The following is a 15,776-nucleotide window of genomic DNA, read 5'->3' as shown; positions in this document are numbered from 1 at the left end:
AAAATTAAGCAAATGATTGAATATCCTTGTAACCACTCCACCTAACTTTATAAATTTATAATTTAGCCTTATCTCAATTAAAATTTTAGAACATTTGTTTTTTTAAACGGGTTTTGATAAATGTATGACATGTATACACCAGTGCAGTATCCTACAAAGAAGTTTCACTGCTTTAAAATCCGCTGTGCTTTGTCTATGTATCCCTCCCCATAATCTCTAGCAACCACTAATCTCATGTCGCCATAGGTTTGCCTTTTCAACAATGTCATACAATTGGAATCATATAGTATACAGCCTTTACAGATTGGCTTTTTTCACTTAGTCGTGTTCATTTAAGTTTCTTCCGTGTCTTTTCACGGTTTGAAAGCTCATTTCTTTTTACCACTGAACAATATTCCATTGTCTGGATATACTACAGTTTATTTATCAACTCTTCTACTGAAGGATATCTTGGATGCCTCCAAGTTTTTTTTTTTACCGCTTAGGTGAGACACCACCGCTGGAGGGGGCTGGAGGTGTGTATTTACCTTCCTCCACTTGGAAAGGTAGAGGGGGCTAGAGTTGGTATTTCTCTTCCCTCAGGTAGGTTTGGCTCTCATAAAATCCTAGCAGGTTGATAAAATAGACTGTGAAAATTAATAAAAGGAAACCTTGTTTAGAATGGAGTCAGGCGGCCAGCAGGGGGAGCTTTCTCATCCTGCCACAATTTGTCAATTGCAGATCCAACAGGAAGAGATGTACCTTTCAATTCAATACTATTTTAGCGGAAAAAAAAAGGTTCTTCTTCTGCCCTGGCAACAGCCCAGCCAATGACGAACGGTCACAACCCAGCCAATGAAAAGCCACTATACTTTGAACTCCCAGTTTACTCCAATGGACTTTTTGTTTATAACAGCCTTGTAACTCCCCCCCCCCCCCCCTCATTTATAAAAGACCATTCCTCTCCTTTTTTCTACGGAGTTGCCTGTAGTTTTGTCTTGTTTTGTGCTGTAGTTTCTGTGTCCCAGAATGCAATTCTCCACGACTCCCAACTAAACTTATTTGCTGGTAAAATAACTGGCAGGGTTTTTTTTTTTTTTTAATTTTTATTTTTTTAAGTTTTATTTATTTAAGTAATCTTTACAGCCAACATGGAGCTTGAACTCTTGACCCGGAGATGAAGAGTCTCATGGTCTACCGACTGAGCCAGCCAGGTGCCCCTAGGAGTTTTATCTTTAAGGTTAGCAAGGTGTTGGTAAAATAATTTATCCTGAGGGGAAAAAAAATTCTCTAGTGTATTTCCGCATGGTTCCTTTTCGTCTACCCTTATTGGAAACACAAGGGGATTTTTCTTCAGTATTCAATGTAAGTACCTATTAGAGCTCTGGAATGGGGTGGGGCTTAAAACTCACAAAAGTATGAGGACTCTCCTATGACTTGGTCCCCCTGGAGGTCTTACTTTTTGACTTGTGCGTGAGGAGCTGACAGCAATTCGTTAATTACAGTTTCAATTCTCCCACGCTGGTAGTTGTTTCCACAATGGTTACTGATTGTGAGTTTCTGCTCTGATAAATTGTGATTCTCTGTATCTGTTTGTCTCCACTTTTGGGGATAGTTTGCCCTGTGCCCTCACTTTTCTAATGGACTGTGATAGTGGTGATTTATAACAAATATATTTGGTCTTTGTCCCAGGTCTGGCACAGAGCTCCTAAAACCCTTGGAATTTTCTAAGTGGTGAGAGCTAAGGTGTCTTTTGTTATGTTAATGACATTCTTAGCCTGAACCTAAGAATGGGAGCTGGTTGCCAGGGAACCAACCAAGAATATAGGAGTGGAAATTTCAGTTCCACCCTCTGACATCCAGACTGCACAAAGGAGCTGGAGGTGGAATCATTCACTTCTAGTGAATGACTTAATCAATCATGCCTCCGTAAGTAAGCCTCCATAGGATGGCGTTTAGAGAACTTCTGGGTTAGTGAGCACAGGGCTTTGGGGATAGTGGTACACTCAGAGAGGGCATGGAAACTCTGTGCCCTTTCCCTATACCTTGCCCTATGCATCTCCTTCATCTAGCTGTTCTTGAGTTCTATACTTTTATAATAAGCTCGTGACCTAGTAAGTTCTTTGAGTTCTGAGATCCCCAGTAGCAAATTAAGAACCCAAGAAGGGATCATTGGAATCTCTGATCTGTAGCTGGTAGGTTGAAGCACAGGTAATATCCTGGTTTTGCAAATGGCATCTGAAGTGGAGTGGGTGGTGGGGGAGGGGCAGTAATGTAGAACTGAACCCTTCTCCTTTGGAATCTGACGCTATCCAGGTAGATCGTGTCAGGATTGAGTTGAATTGTAGGACATGCAGCTGATGTCTGGAGAATTGCCTGTTGGTGTGGGAACCTCCCCACAACTAGACACACACACATTGGGATTTGGTGATCAGGATTACCTTTTACAGGTACAGTTTTACAGATTTACACCAAAAAATGGTTGTTGATTTTGCAGTTTGTTCAGCTTTCTACTCGTTAATTAGGATGTAGTGGTGACTTTGAAGCTCCTCACATGTAGGATGAGAAACAGAAGTTGTATTTTTAAAAAGCTCAAATTCACTCATAATCAGGAACTTTAAAATTGAGAAAAACAATAAACATGTTACAGACAGAGACACTAAGCGGGAGAAGAGGTTACCGGAAATCATACTCTCCTGCATTGATGGTGGAAATGTGAGTTGTTATAGTTTTCTGGAAAACAATTAGGCAGTATTTATTAAATGGTACATTTTTTTGTGACCTAACTCCTAACTCATTAGAATCACTTGAGGACCTCACTCTTATAAAGGAAAACATAATTAGGTAAGAATATGTGTACAAAGTTGTTGGCTGAGCGTCCCCCCCCCCCTCCATACACACACACACACAGAGGAAAGGGTCAGATAGTGATCTCCCAGGCATAATCTCCCTGGGAAGGCTTGTTTGGGTTTAGAGAAGTTCCCTGGAGAAGGGGTTAGATGTAAGCCATCAGCGGCCAGGACACTCACAGCATTTAGGCTAGCAAAGGGGACAGCAACATCACAACTTGTAAAGGCATATTATGTGACCGTGAAAATAATGAATGAGATCAGTTTCAGTTGACTTGGAGACATTTCTGAAAAAAGCAAAGTTATATACAACGATCTCTCTTAGTAATGTAAACATTTTTTGTCTATGTGTTTGTATGTAAATTACGTGAGCATAGAGAAAGTATAGAACAGTATCCAATGAGTAGTTTATATGTGATGCCTGGGGAAGGAGAGTAAGTGTGAAGGTGATGCAGATAGAGATGCCAAGTAGAAGAGAATGTCAGGTGTAGGGCAATTTAAGGCAAAAAGGGGGCAAAAGAGATTGCACTTTGATTATAATTAAAAAACAATAAATGGAGAAATGACTTGAAATGTTTGGTGGTAAAACCTGGCATTGGTGCTTCTGTCCAAGTTGGGCATACTTTACTCCCTGCGCAGCTGTAACCTGGGGAAGGAAGATTTACATCTTGGGCATTTTTTACCATCTGTAGTGAATTGAATGGTGTTGCCCCCTACGCCCCACACCTGCGAATGTGGTGTTATTTGAAAATAGGGTCTTTGCAGATGTAATTAAGGATCTTAGGATGCCATCGTTCTGGATTTCGGGTGGGCCTAAAATTTTTTTTTTAATGTTTCTTTATTTTTGAGAGAGAAAGACAGAGTGCAAGCAGGGAAGGGGTAGAGGGAGTCATAGAATCCGAAGCAGGCTCCGGGTTCTGAGCTCAGCACAGAGCCCCAAGCGGGGCTCAAACCCACGAACTGTGAGATCATGACCTGAGCTGAAGTCAGATGCTTAATCGACTAAGCCACCAGGTGCCCCTGCAATAACTAGTTTCTTAATAAGAGAAAGGAAAAGGAGATTTGTGACCCTGAGAGAAGAGAAGTCCTGTGAAGATGGAGGCAGAGATTGCCGGGTTGGGTGTATATGCCAAGGATTGCCAAGAGCCGCCAGAAACTAGAAGAGGCAGGAATGATTGTCCCCTGGAGCCCCTGTAGGCAGTGTAGCCCTGACGACATCTTGATTTCAGATTTGTTAATGGCAGCCCTACCCAAGTCCTACAGCATCCATGTCACAGATGCTTTATCACAGGGTTAGATGGTATTCACAGGCAGGGGCAATAGTTTGCCCACTATTTTATATTCTTCACGCTACATAGGTGTTTTGCTGCTGCTTGTGTGTGTTAGTACAAATCAATAGAAACTGTGCCACATTTACTTGGGCATGTGCAGCTGGTTGGAAATTTGAGACCATGAAGAAAGGTTATGCATTTGCTTTAAAAACTTACCTCTCTGATATGTACATATCTTTAATAATGTGCAGGAGAAGATAAATATAAATATAGATGAGGAAAATGAACTTACTGATAGGAAACATGGAAGACCTATTAAGAAAAGATTTACTAAAGAAGGACAACATTGGCCAACAATGTATAAAAAATGTCTATGTCGTTAATAATTTAAAAAATGCAAATTATTAAAAGGAGTCCATTTTCAGCTATTAAGTTGGCAAAAAACTAGTGCTGGCCAAAGTTCAGGAAAACGAGTACTTGTACACACTGTGGTCAGAGTATTTTGATGCAACATTTCTGGAAGACTTAATTAAGACAATGTACATTAATATAGTCTTTCCATTTCAAATAAATACTTAGGCCCAGAAATCATAATTCTATTTATTTATTCTGAGGAAGTAATCTGGATATGGGCAAAGGATATATACAAGATGTTCACTGAGTTTTTGCTTATACTGGTACAAAAATTAAAACCAGCCTAAAAGTATACTAATAAAAGCTCATTGGCTAAATTATGGTAGAATCTCTACAACTGAAATTTCTTTAGGAATTAAAAATGATGTAGTAGTAGAATATGTAGTGATTGTACATGTTTATGATGTGCATCTTAGGTAAAAGGAAGAGATTCTAAAGCAACATCCTATGTTAATACATTTTGGCAAAGCATATACAGAAAACAAACTGAAAAGATGCATATAAAATGTTAACAGTGGTTATTTCTGGGTAGTGGGACTACATTTGACTTTATCTTCCTTGTTTGTGTGTGATTCACATTTTAAAAATTTTATATTACCACATAATGTTTATGAATGATTTGAATAATTATGTAATAATTTTATACAATTGCTTTTTAAGAAATAAAAATAATATTAAAAAAAGTCTCACTGGCTAGGTGATCAGCTCCTTGAGGTCAGGGACTGTGAATAAATCTTTTTTTTTTTTTTTTTTTTTTTTTTAATACTTCTAATACCATTGACTGTTGTGTCTGGCAAACAAAAAAGTCACTTAACACTTCTCAAAATGAAATTTTAATACTTCAAGCAAAAGCTACAGGGCTAAACTAGGATTTTCGTTATAAATATTTTCTCAGTGTGATTTCTTAATAGGAAATTATCAAGTTGATTGATTTCCCTCTAAAGTCACAATTTATTACAGGTAATGGTATGACATTGCTTTTAGTGCTTTTCTTACTAATTATCTCTCCAATAAAAGGCTTGATCTATATGTAGGAGTAGTTTTCATGGACTGCATTTGCTTTTATGAGTATTACTGTATATTTAATAAATAAGTATATAAATTTACTTGTAATCTAAAGACACAGCTGACATTGGGTTTAGATACATTTAAAATCAAATTTTGTAAGTAAGTGGCAAAAATTTCCAAGGATTATGGGATACCATATTTATTAAGTGGAAACACTTAACTACATGATAAAAAAAAATATAAAGATATCACATGTTTAAGCTTGCCTTTTCCTTCAGATCAAGAGATAGGTTTATTTAGACAGCTGAAACAGAGCCCTATAAGAGGTGTTTAGTCTCCTTGACTATTCCCCCAAGATTATCAGGAAGGAATGAATAACTGATTGGATGTTTGACAGGGCCTGCGTTAATTATGCAAGTGATTTTTGTACATGATTCTCTTAATAACCTGTATAGTTTATGTAACAGTAAACAATACTTTATTTTATTTTTTGGAGGTATTTTTTTAAAGTTTATTTTTATTAGAGAACAAGCGGGGAAGAGGCAGAGAGGGAGAGAGAGAATCCCAAGCAAGCTCTGCACTGTCAGCATGGAACTCGATTTGGGACTTAAACCATGAGATAATGACCTGAGCCAAAGTCCAGAGTCAGAAGCTTAACTGACCGAGGCACCCAGGTGCCCCCATATTGTTTTATTTTAAAGTTATCCAAAGAATTATTCACAGTGTAAGAATATAGGATATGATGGATCTTACAAAGGTACTTAAATTTTTTCTACTATCAGGTGAAATGCCTAACTAGCTTTGATTATACAAACTAAATGAGCTTAAGGATACTATGATAATAAAAGATTTATATGCAACTAAAAGACAATATACAGTTTAAACATTCTGGGGAAAACACTCTGATGATTTAAAATACCTTTATGTTTTAGTAGAGATTATTTAATATAGTACAAATGGAAGAATTAAGGACTGGGGTATTTATAAAACCAAACAAGTATTTTGACTTAGAAGATTCCTTTAATTTGCTTTCATTTTCCAATATTTTCCTTGCAGCCAAAATCCTAACCTCTTTTGATAAATAGGATGCTAATCCTGTTGGACACCTACGGCTCAGTAAACCTGAATGCTACACTTCCTGTAAGTCCCACAAAAGTCGTGAGCAGCCGTCCCTGACTTCATTCTCTTGAGCATTATTCTCCCTTTCCTTTTTTTGTAGCTGTCAGGGTTTCTGGTTCTGTCTTCGAGGAACCTTGTAATGCGATATTCAGACCTCAGTCTTACTTACAGTCACAAAACATGGTCTGAGGCTTAACTTAGTTGCTGTTTCTGTCATTTATTTCTGTCAAAATGAGCTCCTCTGCAATTATTTGCATCACGAATTTTCATCTCATATTTTACCATCTGAGTTTGATGATTTCCTTCATCTGTTAAGGAATTGCTTTTTTTAAAAAAAATTATTTACAGTATTTTCTAGTAAGGCTTGTACACAACTTCAGGAAACATGACTTCATGAGACTATTTAAACAAATTTATGACATATTCAAAATGAGAGCATGGATGTTTCACCAAGGTATGTAACTGAATTTTATGGCAAAGCTAAATAAAAATGGCAGAGTTAATGGCTATCATGGGAAGTGGAGGCTCTTAACCTCTAAGATCAACTGGAGAGATTCAGTGTGGCATCCCTTTTTTGAGTAACTTAGAAATGCAGTAGAAGGCCAGGGAGACCCAGGGCAAGTCTCCTATTCCCACGTGACACACTTTCTTAAGTGAATGTAAAACCCCATTGTAAGCATGTATGATAAAGAACAGTGCCTTCATGTTTGTAGTGATGGTGAAAACGCAGAGGCATGGCATCAAGAATGCTTTTTGCCATTGTGTGACCAAGTTTTCAATATGTAATTATAAATAAGCCTTTGCTCCTGCCTTTATTAGATGTCTATTGCTGCATAACAAGTTATACCCAAGACTTGACTTAAGATTTATTATCTCACAGATTTTGTGGGTCAGGAATCAATCTGGGAGTAATTTAGCTAGGTTCTCTGCTTTAGGGTCTCTCTAGTAGTTGCAGTGGCAGGGGTTACTGCTAAGGCTCCACTAGGGGGGATATGCTTCTAAAAGAATTCTTGTGGTTGTTGGTAGGATTCAGTTCCTTATGTGCTGTTGGCTCGAAGCCCCTGTTTCTTGCTATGTGGGCCTCTCTACAGGCATTCCCAACCCAGCAGGTAGCCTCTAATCAGGGTGAGAGATCAAGAGAGAAGCCCATCTTTCTACAACGTGACATCCCATCACTTCTGCTGTATACTCATTAAAAACTAGTTTTTAGGTCCCATGCACACCCAAAGGGTGGACTACCAGGAAGTGACATCATTGAAGCCATCTTAGAGGTTGCCTCTAATGTATCAAATGCAAGATACATTCACACACTCCCCAGATCCCCAAAAGTCTCATCGTATTACACCATCAGCTTGAAGTCCTGAATCTTATCACTGAAATCAGGTCAGGCTGGGTGAAGCTCCTCAGGTGTAATTCGTTAAGTCCAGATTCTGCAACACAGCTCCTCTCAATCTGTAGACCCATGAAGCTAATGGGACAAGTCATCTGCCCTCCACTCCCAACATACAATGATGGATTGAGCATGGGAGAACTCCAATGAGACATTCCTGTTCACAAGGGGGAGAAACTCAGAGGAGTCCCTACATCCCCACCCCACACTCAACGGGAGGGGACTGTTCAAGGTCCTGAAAACCAGGATTGGGAGAGGTCACTAGGACCGTCTTAGAGGCTGCCTACCACACTGTCCTTCCATTTGACTCTAATAATAAAAAGTAAAATTTAAGAGACTGTTTTATGAAGCATAAGGTGCACTCAAGTTTTCATAGTTTTATGTTGCATTACTGTGTACTACAATTTTTTCTTTGGCTCAGGGTAAAAATTATTTTGCATTGCAAGAATATAGGAGGAAATTGCTTAAAAACTCTTTTTCCTTCTAACATGGCTACAAATCTGACTTACATTGTTTAATTTTCCCAAAATTTTCAAAATGTTTAAGGTTTAATATAACATCTGTTACAGCTCCATACTTATTCCTCAAGCTGCATTCTGTATTTCATCTTCAATTTATCAATACATTGATTGCATTTGCATAAAATTCAAATTATATTCCTTGGTGAAACATCAGTTTAGTATAACCAAACTAGAGCATAGATTAGGAAGTTTTTTTTAATTTCTGTATATTCTTAGAATGATGTCACAATAACAACACAAATTTAGAACATACAGTGGCATCTGTGGAATCCCTAAGATAACTATAATATCTTTAATAATGCTTCATGTTTTTAATGTTCTATGGTATTTCCATTTAAGAATCATATTTTTTCCTTATATATCTATAACTTTATGAATAACCTATCCAAATATGCAGAAGAGGGCTTTGGGAGAGAAAAAATATGCACATTATTTTTCTTAACTGACTACCTGACTAGGTTTTTTTGTTTGTTTTTGTAATATAAACATACTATTCTATCAGTTTTTATCTTCAATGATATATGAAAGATCCAAAATCAAGTTGGCTGTCTCCACAGCCACCTGCAGGCCACTAAGTTTAGCAGTAAAACAGTCCAAGGTCAGGTTGTTGGCTGAGCCCACAGCTTCATGTGGGAGGCAGGTTTGTGGTGCAAAGGGATGACGAGTACTCTTTAAGAAAGACCAGCGGAGTTCTTCTTGGCTAGTGTATAGTCCACAGCCACATCTTGAAAGCAAATCTGGCCAGTCAACAACAGAGGGAGACTCTGGCTGAGCGGACCAAAAGTGTCCATACTTCATGTCTGTAAGAATTTCACCTCCATCATGTTCTAGAGAGCCAGCAACAGATTCTAGTGCACTGCAGAATGCTTCAGTGAGGAGCTGAAGTTCTGTTTGAGTACACCCATCATCTTGGAGAATGCTTTCGGGCTCATTACAAATCTAAATAGTAATAAAACCATTGAAAACACATACAGAGCAATGTTATAAAAATTTTTCTGAAAGACAAAATACTTGATCAAACCTTTATCATAAAGTTACTACTTGTGTTCAATTTCCTTAGGAGTTTAGCACAATGCTAATGGGCAACTATGGCTCAGCTGTCCAGGCTATAATCCCTTAATCTGGTTGATTACAGTATAAATATATGCTAGTCATGTTATCAGAAAGAATGAGTCAGAATAAACCCCATCATTGGCTTACTATGAAGGACTGCTCGGTAGTGTCTCCTCAATACGTGAAGGACATGGCATAATGCATATATTACAGGTTTTCATACACAGGAGGAGGTTCCTTAAGGCTAATGTCCAAATGAAGTACTTATTTAGCCAACTGTTTGAGATTTGTTTAAAATGAGAACACACATGATTATTATTAAGACAAAAGCCATTTAGGGACATGTGCAATTTTCACATCAAGGTTTTAAAATAATCTCTTTAATGAGAAGTAAATGTTTTTTGTTTGTTCCACCATTCTAAAAAAGTTTATCCTAGAGATTTAATGATAGAAAAAGTAATATATTAGCAAACTAATAATTGAATGATAGCTAAAAACCCATATTCAACCCACTTCCAAGCAGTGACCACTTTCTTTTTCGGCTCAGGATGTGTGAACCACATAAGATGGCCTCTACTGCATGTTCTTTCCCCAGATTTTCAGTACTGTATTGTTTCTTCAAAATTCTACTTAGAAAACCTTCCTCCTCCAAAAAACCTTTTCTAGTTTACTCAATCCCATTTGCAGACTATATTGCATCAATAGATGGGCACTGATTTTGTTTTTTGTGATGTATATTCTGATAACTTTTAGATTTTAAATCATTTTGGGAAGTAGGGTGGGGCACATGTGTAAAAAATGTGCACTGTCTCTCTAACCTAGTCAGCCACCAGAAGCTCTGCAGTCTCTTCATAACACTCCTGACCAACCAAAGAATCAACTGCAAATATGTGGGAAACATACCTTTTTGTATCTGTTTTCAAAAAGTCAGCATTTACGAAATAATCAGAACCATAATGGACTAAATTTATGTATTACCAGGACATAGTTTCCTAAATGAATAAAAAATATTCCACTTGATAGAATTTATATTATAAACAGATACCAGTTTAAAAATCATAATAGAATCTTGGATGTCTGGGTGGCTCAGTTGGTTAAGCTTCTGACTTTGGCTCAGGTCATGATCTTGTGGTTCATGGGTTTGAGCCCTGTGTCAGGTTCTGTGCTGACAGCTCAGTGTCTGGATCCTGCCTTGGATTCTGTGTCTCCCTCTCGCTCTGCCCCTCCAGTGCTTGTGCACCCTCTCTCTCTCTCTCTCTCTCAGAAATAATAAATGAATAAACTTTAAAAAAATATTTAAAAAATCATAATAGAATCTAATACTTGGAATGCTTAAATGAAATTAAAGTCTTTTCTTGACAGTCCAGAAGGTATGAAGTATTCTGTGGAATCTTAACACTTTCATTATGAATATCAATTATTATTGGACCACAGCAGTTGAAATCTCGAGTACAACTCCCATTTAACAGAACGCTCATTTCAACATGCAATATTTAGACAATACTCAAAGAATGTGATCATTTGGTAAAGGGCTGGATTAATAATAATCAGTGTAATAAAGATATTACCTTATATTTGCAGATGTTATTTTCCTCATGTTTTCAAATACAATATTTGATTTGAACTACTGAGAAATTAATCATTAAAAGCTCCAGGGTATTATGATTTGGTTTATTGTCTCATAAAAACAAATGTTGCTGGGAATTCAGATAATATGAACAGGACTATCTAACCTACCTTGTGTCTGATATATGCTGCCAAATGAGTTTCGGTACAGCCACCTCCCAACAAAACACTCGGTTCCTTGATTGTTAACTGCAAAACATGCAGTGCTGTTTGACATGTGAGCTAAAAAAGAGATGAATCATCAGAATCAGACATCGACATGAGATACACAAAGAACTATAACTTTTCAAGGGAACTTAGATAGTAGACTCAAAGAGCTGGATTTTTAATTGCAAAAGAACAAAACTTGTGTTGCCAAGGTTGTAATGTGATGAATACAGTTTGAAACAATAAAGATTAGAGATTAAAGAAAAATACTTTAGCCAGATGTTTATTTCCATAGGCAGGATTAATATCATCTTTCATATGCACTTAGCTCCTCAAACTGAGATTGACAAATGGATGTCCTCAAAATAACTGGGTCAGTAAGGTTTGCTAGTATTTCTACCAAAAAGATTATTTTAGTCTAAATAAATGAGTTATATACATGCTATAGAATTTATTTCAGGCTGCTATGGAAATAATATAGCTACAACCCAGTAGTAGTAGTAATAATAATAATAATAATAATAAAGAGAGCCCTTTCATATTTACCAAGGACATATCCTTGAGTATATATGAATCAAGTTTGTGAACAATACTCATATAAAAGTTGCATGTGTTATTGCTGGTAGAAAACAACAAACTCTTAAGAGGTGGATGGGTATGGCTGGGGAACTCATTTTCTAAGTGAATTGTTCATACACATTAGCATCAAGGTATACACAATTCAAGTTAATTACTAAGAAAAGTTCACATATCAAGGACCTTTAGATTGCCTGTAAATACTAGAAATAATAACTGGTAGCACTTGCTAAGTCTACTGTAATATCACAGGCAATTAAATCAGCTTACTTGTGACTTTAATTCTCTCATTTTTGTTGTTGCTTCCTAAATCACCTAGGAAAGTTATGAAAAACAAAATGCATAGCTCAGCTATGTGAAGATAACTATTGTGTCTGTCCAACTATTTAATCCCTGTTTCAGCCCCTAGACAATGGAATTCAAAGTTTGTTACCTACCTTCAGCTCATCCCAGGCAGTGTCATTTCTGTTGCAGAGCAGCAAGCTGCAGATAGTTGCCTCATTAGGAATAAGATGAAGAAAATGTTTGAAGCCAAATTTTTCAATGCACAAATCTTTTACACTTCCATAACTACTAGGAGAGATTGAGCCTAGGGAACCAATAGGCTGTGTTCCTATTTTTTAAAGTTTAGAAAACACAAAAGGTATGAGTAAAGATGGAATGTACAATCATGTACAATGGATTCCTAAAAGCCCCTAAGCATACACTTCGAAACATGAAATGTAGACTAAATAACAAGATGCATTTTCTAAAACCTATAAGATAGGTAGTAGTCTGCTATTAAAATGATATACAATGAAGCAGAGGTTCTTTCACTTCACAGACTTCTTTGAACACCTGTTAGGAGCTATCTTGTTCTCTAGAAAAGCACGCAAAAATGTGCATCCATTTTCTGGGAGCTTAAAAAATTTGCAAGAACCCAGAAAGTAATCCCTGAACAATTACATTTATTTGAATATTCTTTTCTTCTAAAGCCTCAAAGAATAAAGAATACTTGAGTAATCTAAAATTTAGGGATTACCAAAAAATGCCTCCGAGATATGTATTTCACTTGGGGGACACAACAGAGAATCTGAGAGGATCTGGCTCTACTGCTTATGTTCCACTGGACACGAAGCAAGTCTCTGATGTCAGAGTCTCTGATGTCTGGGTGGGCTTCCCCATATGACAGTAAGATGGGAATAGTAATGCCTACTTCACAAAACAAATCAAATGTTAAATGTTCTGTACTCCATGACAAGCTTCAAACACACCAATGGCCTATGCACAATAACCCCAGATCATCGATAAAGAGGAATTTTGTCTGAAGGAGGAGAAAGGAGGTAATAGGTAATGTTAACCTAGATACACTCAGGAAGGTGGAAAATATAGTTTACCTGAGCCACGGGCTTGGTATAGTTTTTCCCCTTTTTATCTCACAAGATCTCTGCTCCCAAGATCCAGGACTAAAGCTCTGGCTATTAAATACCATGTTCTAGTTATATGTGGGATAAATAAGAACTGTGGGCTGGTATAGAAACCCTGTGCCCACATAAACTATTGTTTCTATAGCAAAATGTTTCATATTTTAAAAACTGACTAAATAACCTGTAATACCCGATATTCACAGCTGGAAAAGTCATGAAAAATCAATAAATATTTAAAGCTATGTGTCTGACCCAGAACATCAGTGAGTTCCATAGAACTATTTCCATTATTTCTTCATAATTTCCACTTTGACAATCATGGGACAGCCTTATAGAGGTAGGGCAATAATCCAGAGATATTAGGTGTTCAATACTGGCATACACACTACTACATTTTGATGAGTTATAATAACACTAAATATAGTGAACTTTAACAATGGCTTAAAGTCTGATAAACGTTGCAATTGATCAAAATGATCAATTTTGGTATGTTGTCGATGCAATTAAAAGTATACTGAAAGTGGCTCAAATCATGAACTCTTCATGTTGTCATGTTTCTTTGGCTGTAATATCAATCTTATGTCTGATTTTAATTTACAAAATACAGTGAATTTCTTGCCTGTTACAATTCTGTATCTTACCAAATAGATTAGTTAATTCAACAAATGTCTTAGAACACCTACTGGGGACCAGGCCTGTTGTCAGTGCTAAAAATAAAAGACGATCCTGATTCTTAAGGAGCTCAGCTGGAAATATCAGATATTTAAAGCTAGTGCGTGTACATACCTACCCACCCACTCCTAATTAAGAACTATTTAGGCAGAAGTACAGTAGTGAAGAAGTACAGAAGTGAAGAAAGGGGATCTTTTAGCTGCAAAACTACCTTCTGAATATAATGTGATTTAAGAGGTTTGTAAAATTCAAAGTTTTGTGTTAAGTATGAAAGACCTAATGATTATGAGGTGGTTAAACTTCTCAATACTGTAAGATACCTGGGGGGGTTAATAGTTTTATGTCATAACAGATTCTGTTGTCCTTTGGGGGGCAGGGAAATACATAGAAGTAGCCATAATCACTCAACTTTCAGTAAGTGAATGTTATAGGATATCCTTTATGAGAAACCTTTGCTGCCAGAAATGTTAACATATGCTATAAAGTTGGCGGCTTCTAAAATTTTTCAAGATGTTCAGTGACACACACCAAGAATATCTCTGCTCAAAAAAAGTGTGATTTATTAAGTGTAAGAGGCAAAGGCTGAAGGTGCTTTTTACCTGTCACTTTACTCAGGGGTTCCATGAGAGCCGCTCCGACTCTGTCTATGGCAATCATGCGATGCATACTGAGAAACTGTTTCAAAGATGGGTGCACAACTTTTTGGCATATGAGTAGATCTATGTGATCACTAACTAGCTGCCTTCCTAGGCTAAGCAACTGGTCCAGGACTGCATTTTCAAGAGAAACCCCAGAACTGACCACTACAGTTCCTTCTCCAGTGTCCGAGACATCTCCAGATAAAGATGCACAGAAGAGTGCCACCTTGAAGGTGTCTGATTTTTTGATAGGTAAGATCTTCATCAATTGAACTTCTGATATTTCAAGAAGTATTCCAGGTAATACAGTAGAATCTGTAACTCTTTGACCTTTTAAAGGCACAATTATACTCTTTCCTAAAATGAGGCAGTCTTTGGTGTTTTCTGGAATTGTAAGCAAAAAGGCTCTCAGAATCAAAGCACTGATATGGTCTATTTCCTGTCTGGTGAGCATGCAGGCAGGTTTACTTGTTACTATACTGCGCACCAGGCAAAGGAGGGTCTGAGTACTACTGAAGTCGACTAGAATTCGACAACCACAGAACTCAGACTGGAGGTAGCTGGTGCAGAGGCTCAAAAGATGCTTATTTAATTTGATAACAGTGGTGGGCATCAAGCCTATTCTCTGAACATTTTCAATCAGATTGCAGCAAAGAATGGCTGTGAATAAGCCACAGTCACTGAAGCACGACACATGATTCTGCATGGATGTTGTTAGGATCTTTAAGATGGGATGGGTGACAGAAAGGTTAGCGAGCAGGGCTGATGACTGTGAGGTTGTGCACACACAGCCCCCGAGGCCATTGTGCAGCTGCTTCAGCCTACCTGAAGGGCCATAGCTTGATGTTAGGATGCCTTTCAAGACACAAAGTGTGGCCCTGACTCTCTCACTTGTCAGTGGTTCACTTTTACAGAACGATGGCTTTTTAGCTTCTAAGCGAGACATCTTATTTTAGGTGATAATTGGTGAAGACGGCTTTTATTTTGTCAACCATATTTTTCTGTTTATTGCATTGTCATAGGTTTTGACGTTTAGAAAAAAAATTATTCTTCAAGGAATGAAAGTCTGGAATATGCGGCACTGTGGCTATAAAATTAGCTCCAGGT

The 15,776-nt window shown here is 37.4% G+C and overlaps 1 protein-coding gene and 1 long non-coding RNA gene across 6 annotated transcripts in view; one reads left to right on the top strand and one right to left on the bottom strand.

Annotated features, from left to right (window-relative positions):
- LOC131485414 (uncharacterized) overlaps positions 1–15,776 on the top strand; it is a 94,500-nt gene that overhangs the window by 72,556 nt on the left and 6,168 nt on the right. For 2 of the 5 annotated variants that reach the window (XR_009248829.1, XR_009248831.1), the window contains one exon: positions 14,782–14,921. This is a non-coding gene — a long non-coding RNA (uncharacterized LOC131485414). Of the gene's footprint in view, positions 1–646; positions 1,345–1,691; positions 1,913–2,295; positions 2,430–14,781; positions 14,922–15,776 lie in introns of those variants that run through there. The other 3 variants (XR_009248828.1, XR_009248830.1, XR_009248827.1) reach the window with 3 other exon arrangements.
- Positions 6,167–15,679, bottom strand: MKKS (MKKS centrosomal shuttling protein). The gene is made up of 4 exons (XM_058684878.1): positions 14,631–15,679; positions 12,391–12,566; positions 11,342–11,452; positions 6,167–9,490 (listed from the first exon to the last, which is right to left on the bottom strand). Exons 1-4 carry the CDS (start codon positions 15,613–15,615, stop codon positions 9,050–9,052), a joined length of 1,713 nt encoding a protein of 570 aa, XP_058540861.1. The 5' UTR covers positions 15,616–15,679; the 3' UTR covers positions 6,167–9,049.

Source organism: Neofelis nebulosa, chromosome 9 (genome assembly GCF_028018385.1).
Source record: "Neofelis nebulosa isolate mNeoNeb1 chromosome 9, mNeoNeb1.pri, whole genome shotgun sequence".
NCBI classification, from domain to species: domain Eukaryota; kingdom Metazoa; phylum Chordata; class Mammalia; order Carnivora; family Felidae; genus Neofelis; species Neofelis nebulosa.
Note: the sequence above shows the minus strand (reverse complement) of the source record. Positions and strands in the feature narration are given on the sequence as shown.

What these genes read in the sequence shown, in the direction of transcription:
- MKKS (XM_058684878.1), bottom strand. Translation starts at nt 15,615, where the DNA reads ATGTCTCGCTTAGAAGCTAAAAAGCCATCGTTCTGTAAAAGTGAACCA. An exon ending in ACCCCTGAGTAAAGTGACAG is followed by an intron (nt 12,567 to 14,630) that starts GTAAAAAGCACC and finishes TTTAAAAAATAG; the next exon opens with GAACACAGCCTATTGGTTCC. An exon ending in CTGCCTGGGATGAGCTGAAG is followed by an intron (nt 11,453 to 12,390) that starts GTAGGTAACAAA and finishes TCTCTTTTTTAG; the next exon opens with CTCACATGTCAAACAGCACT.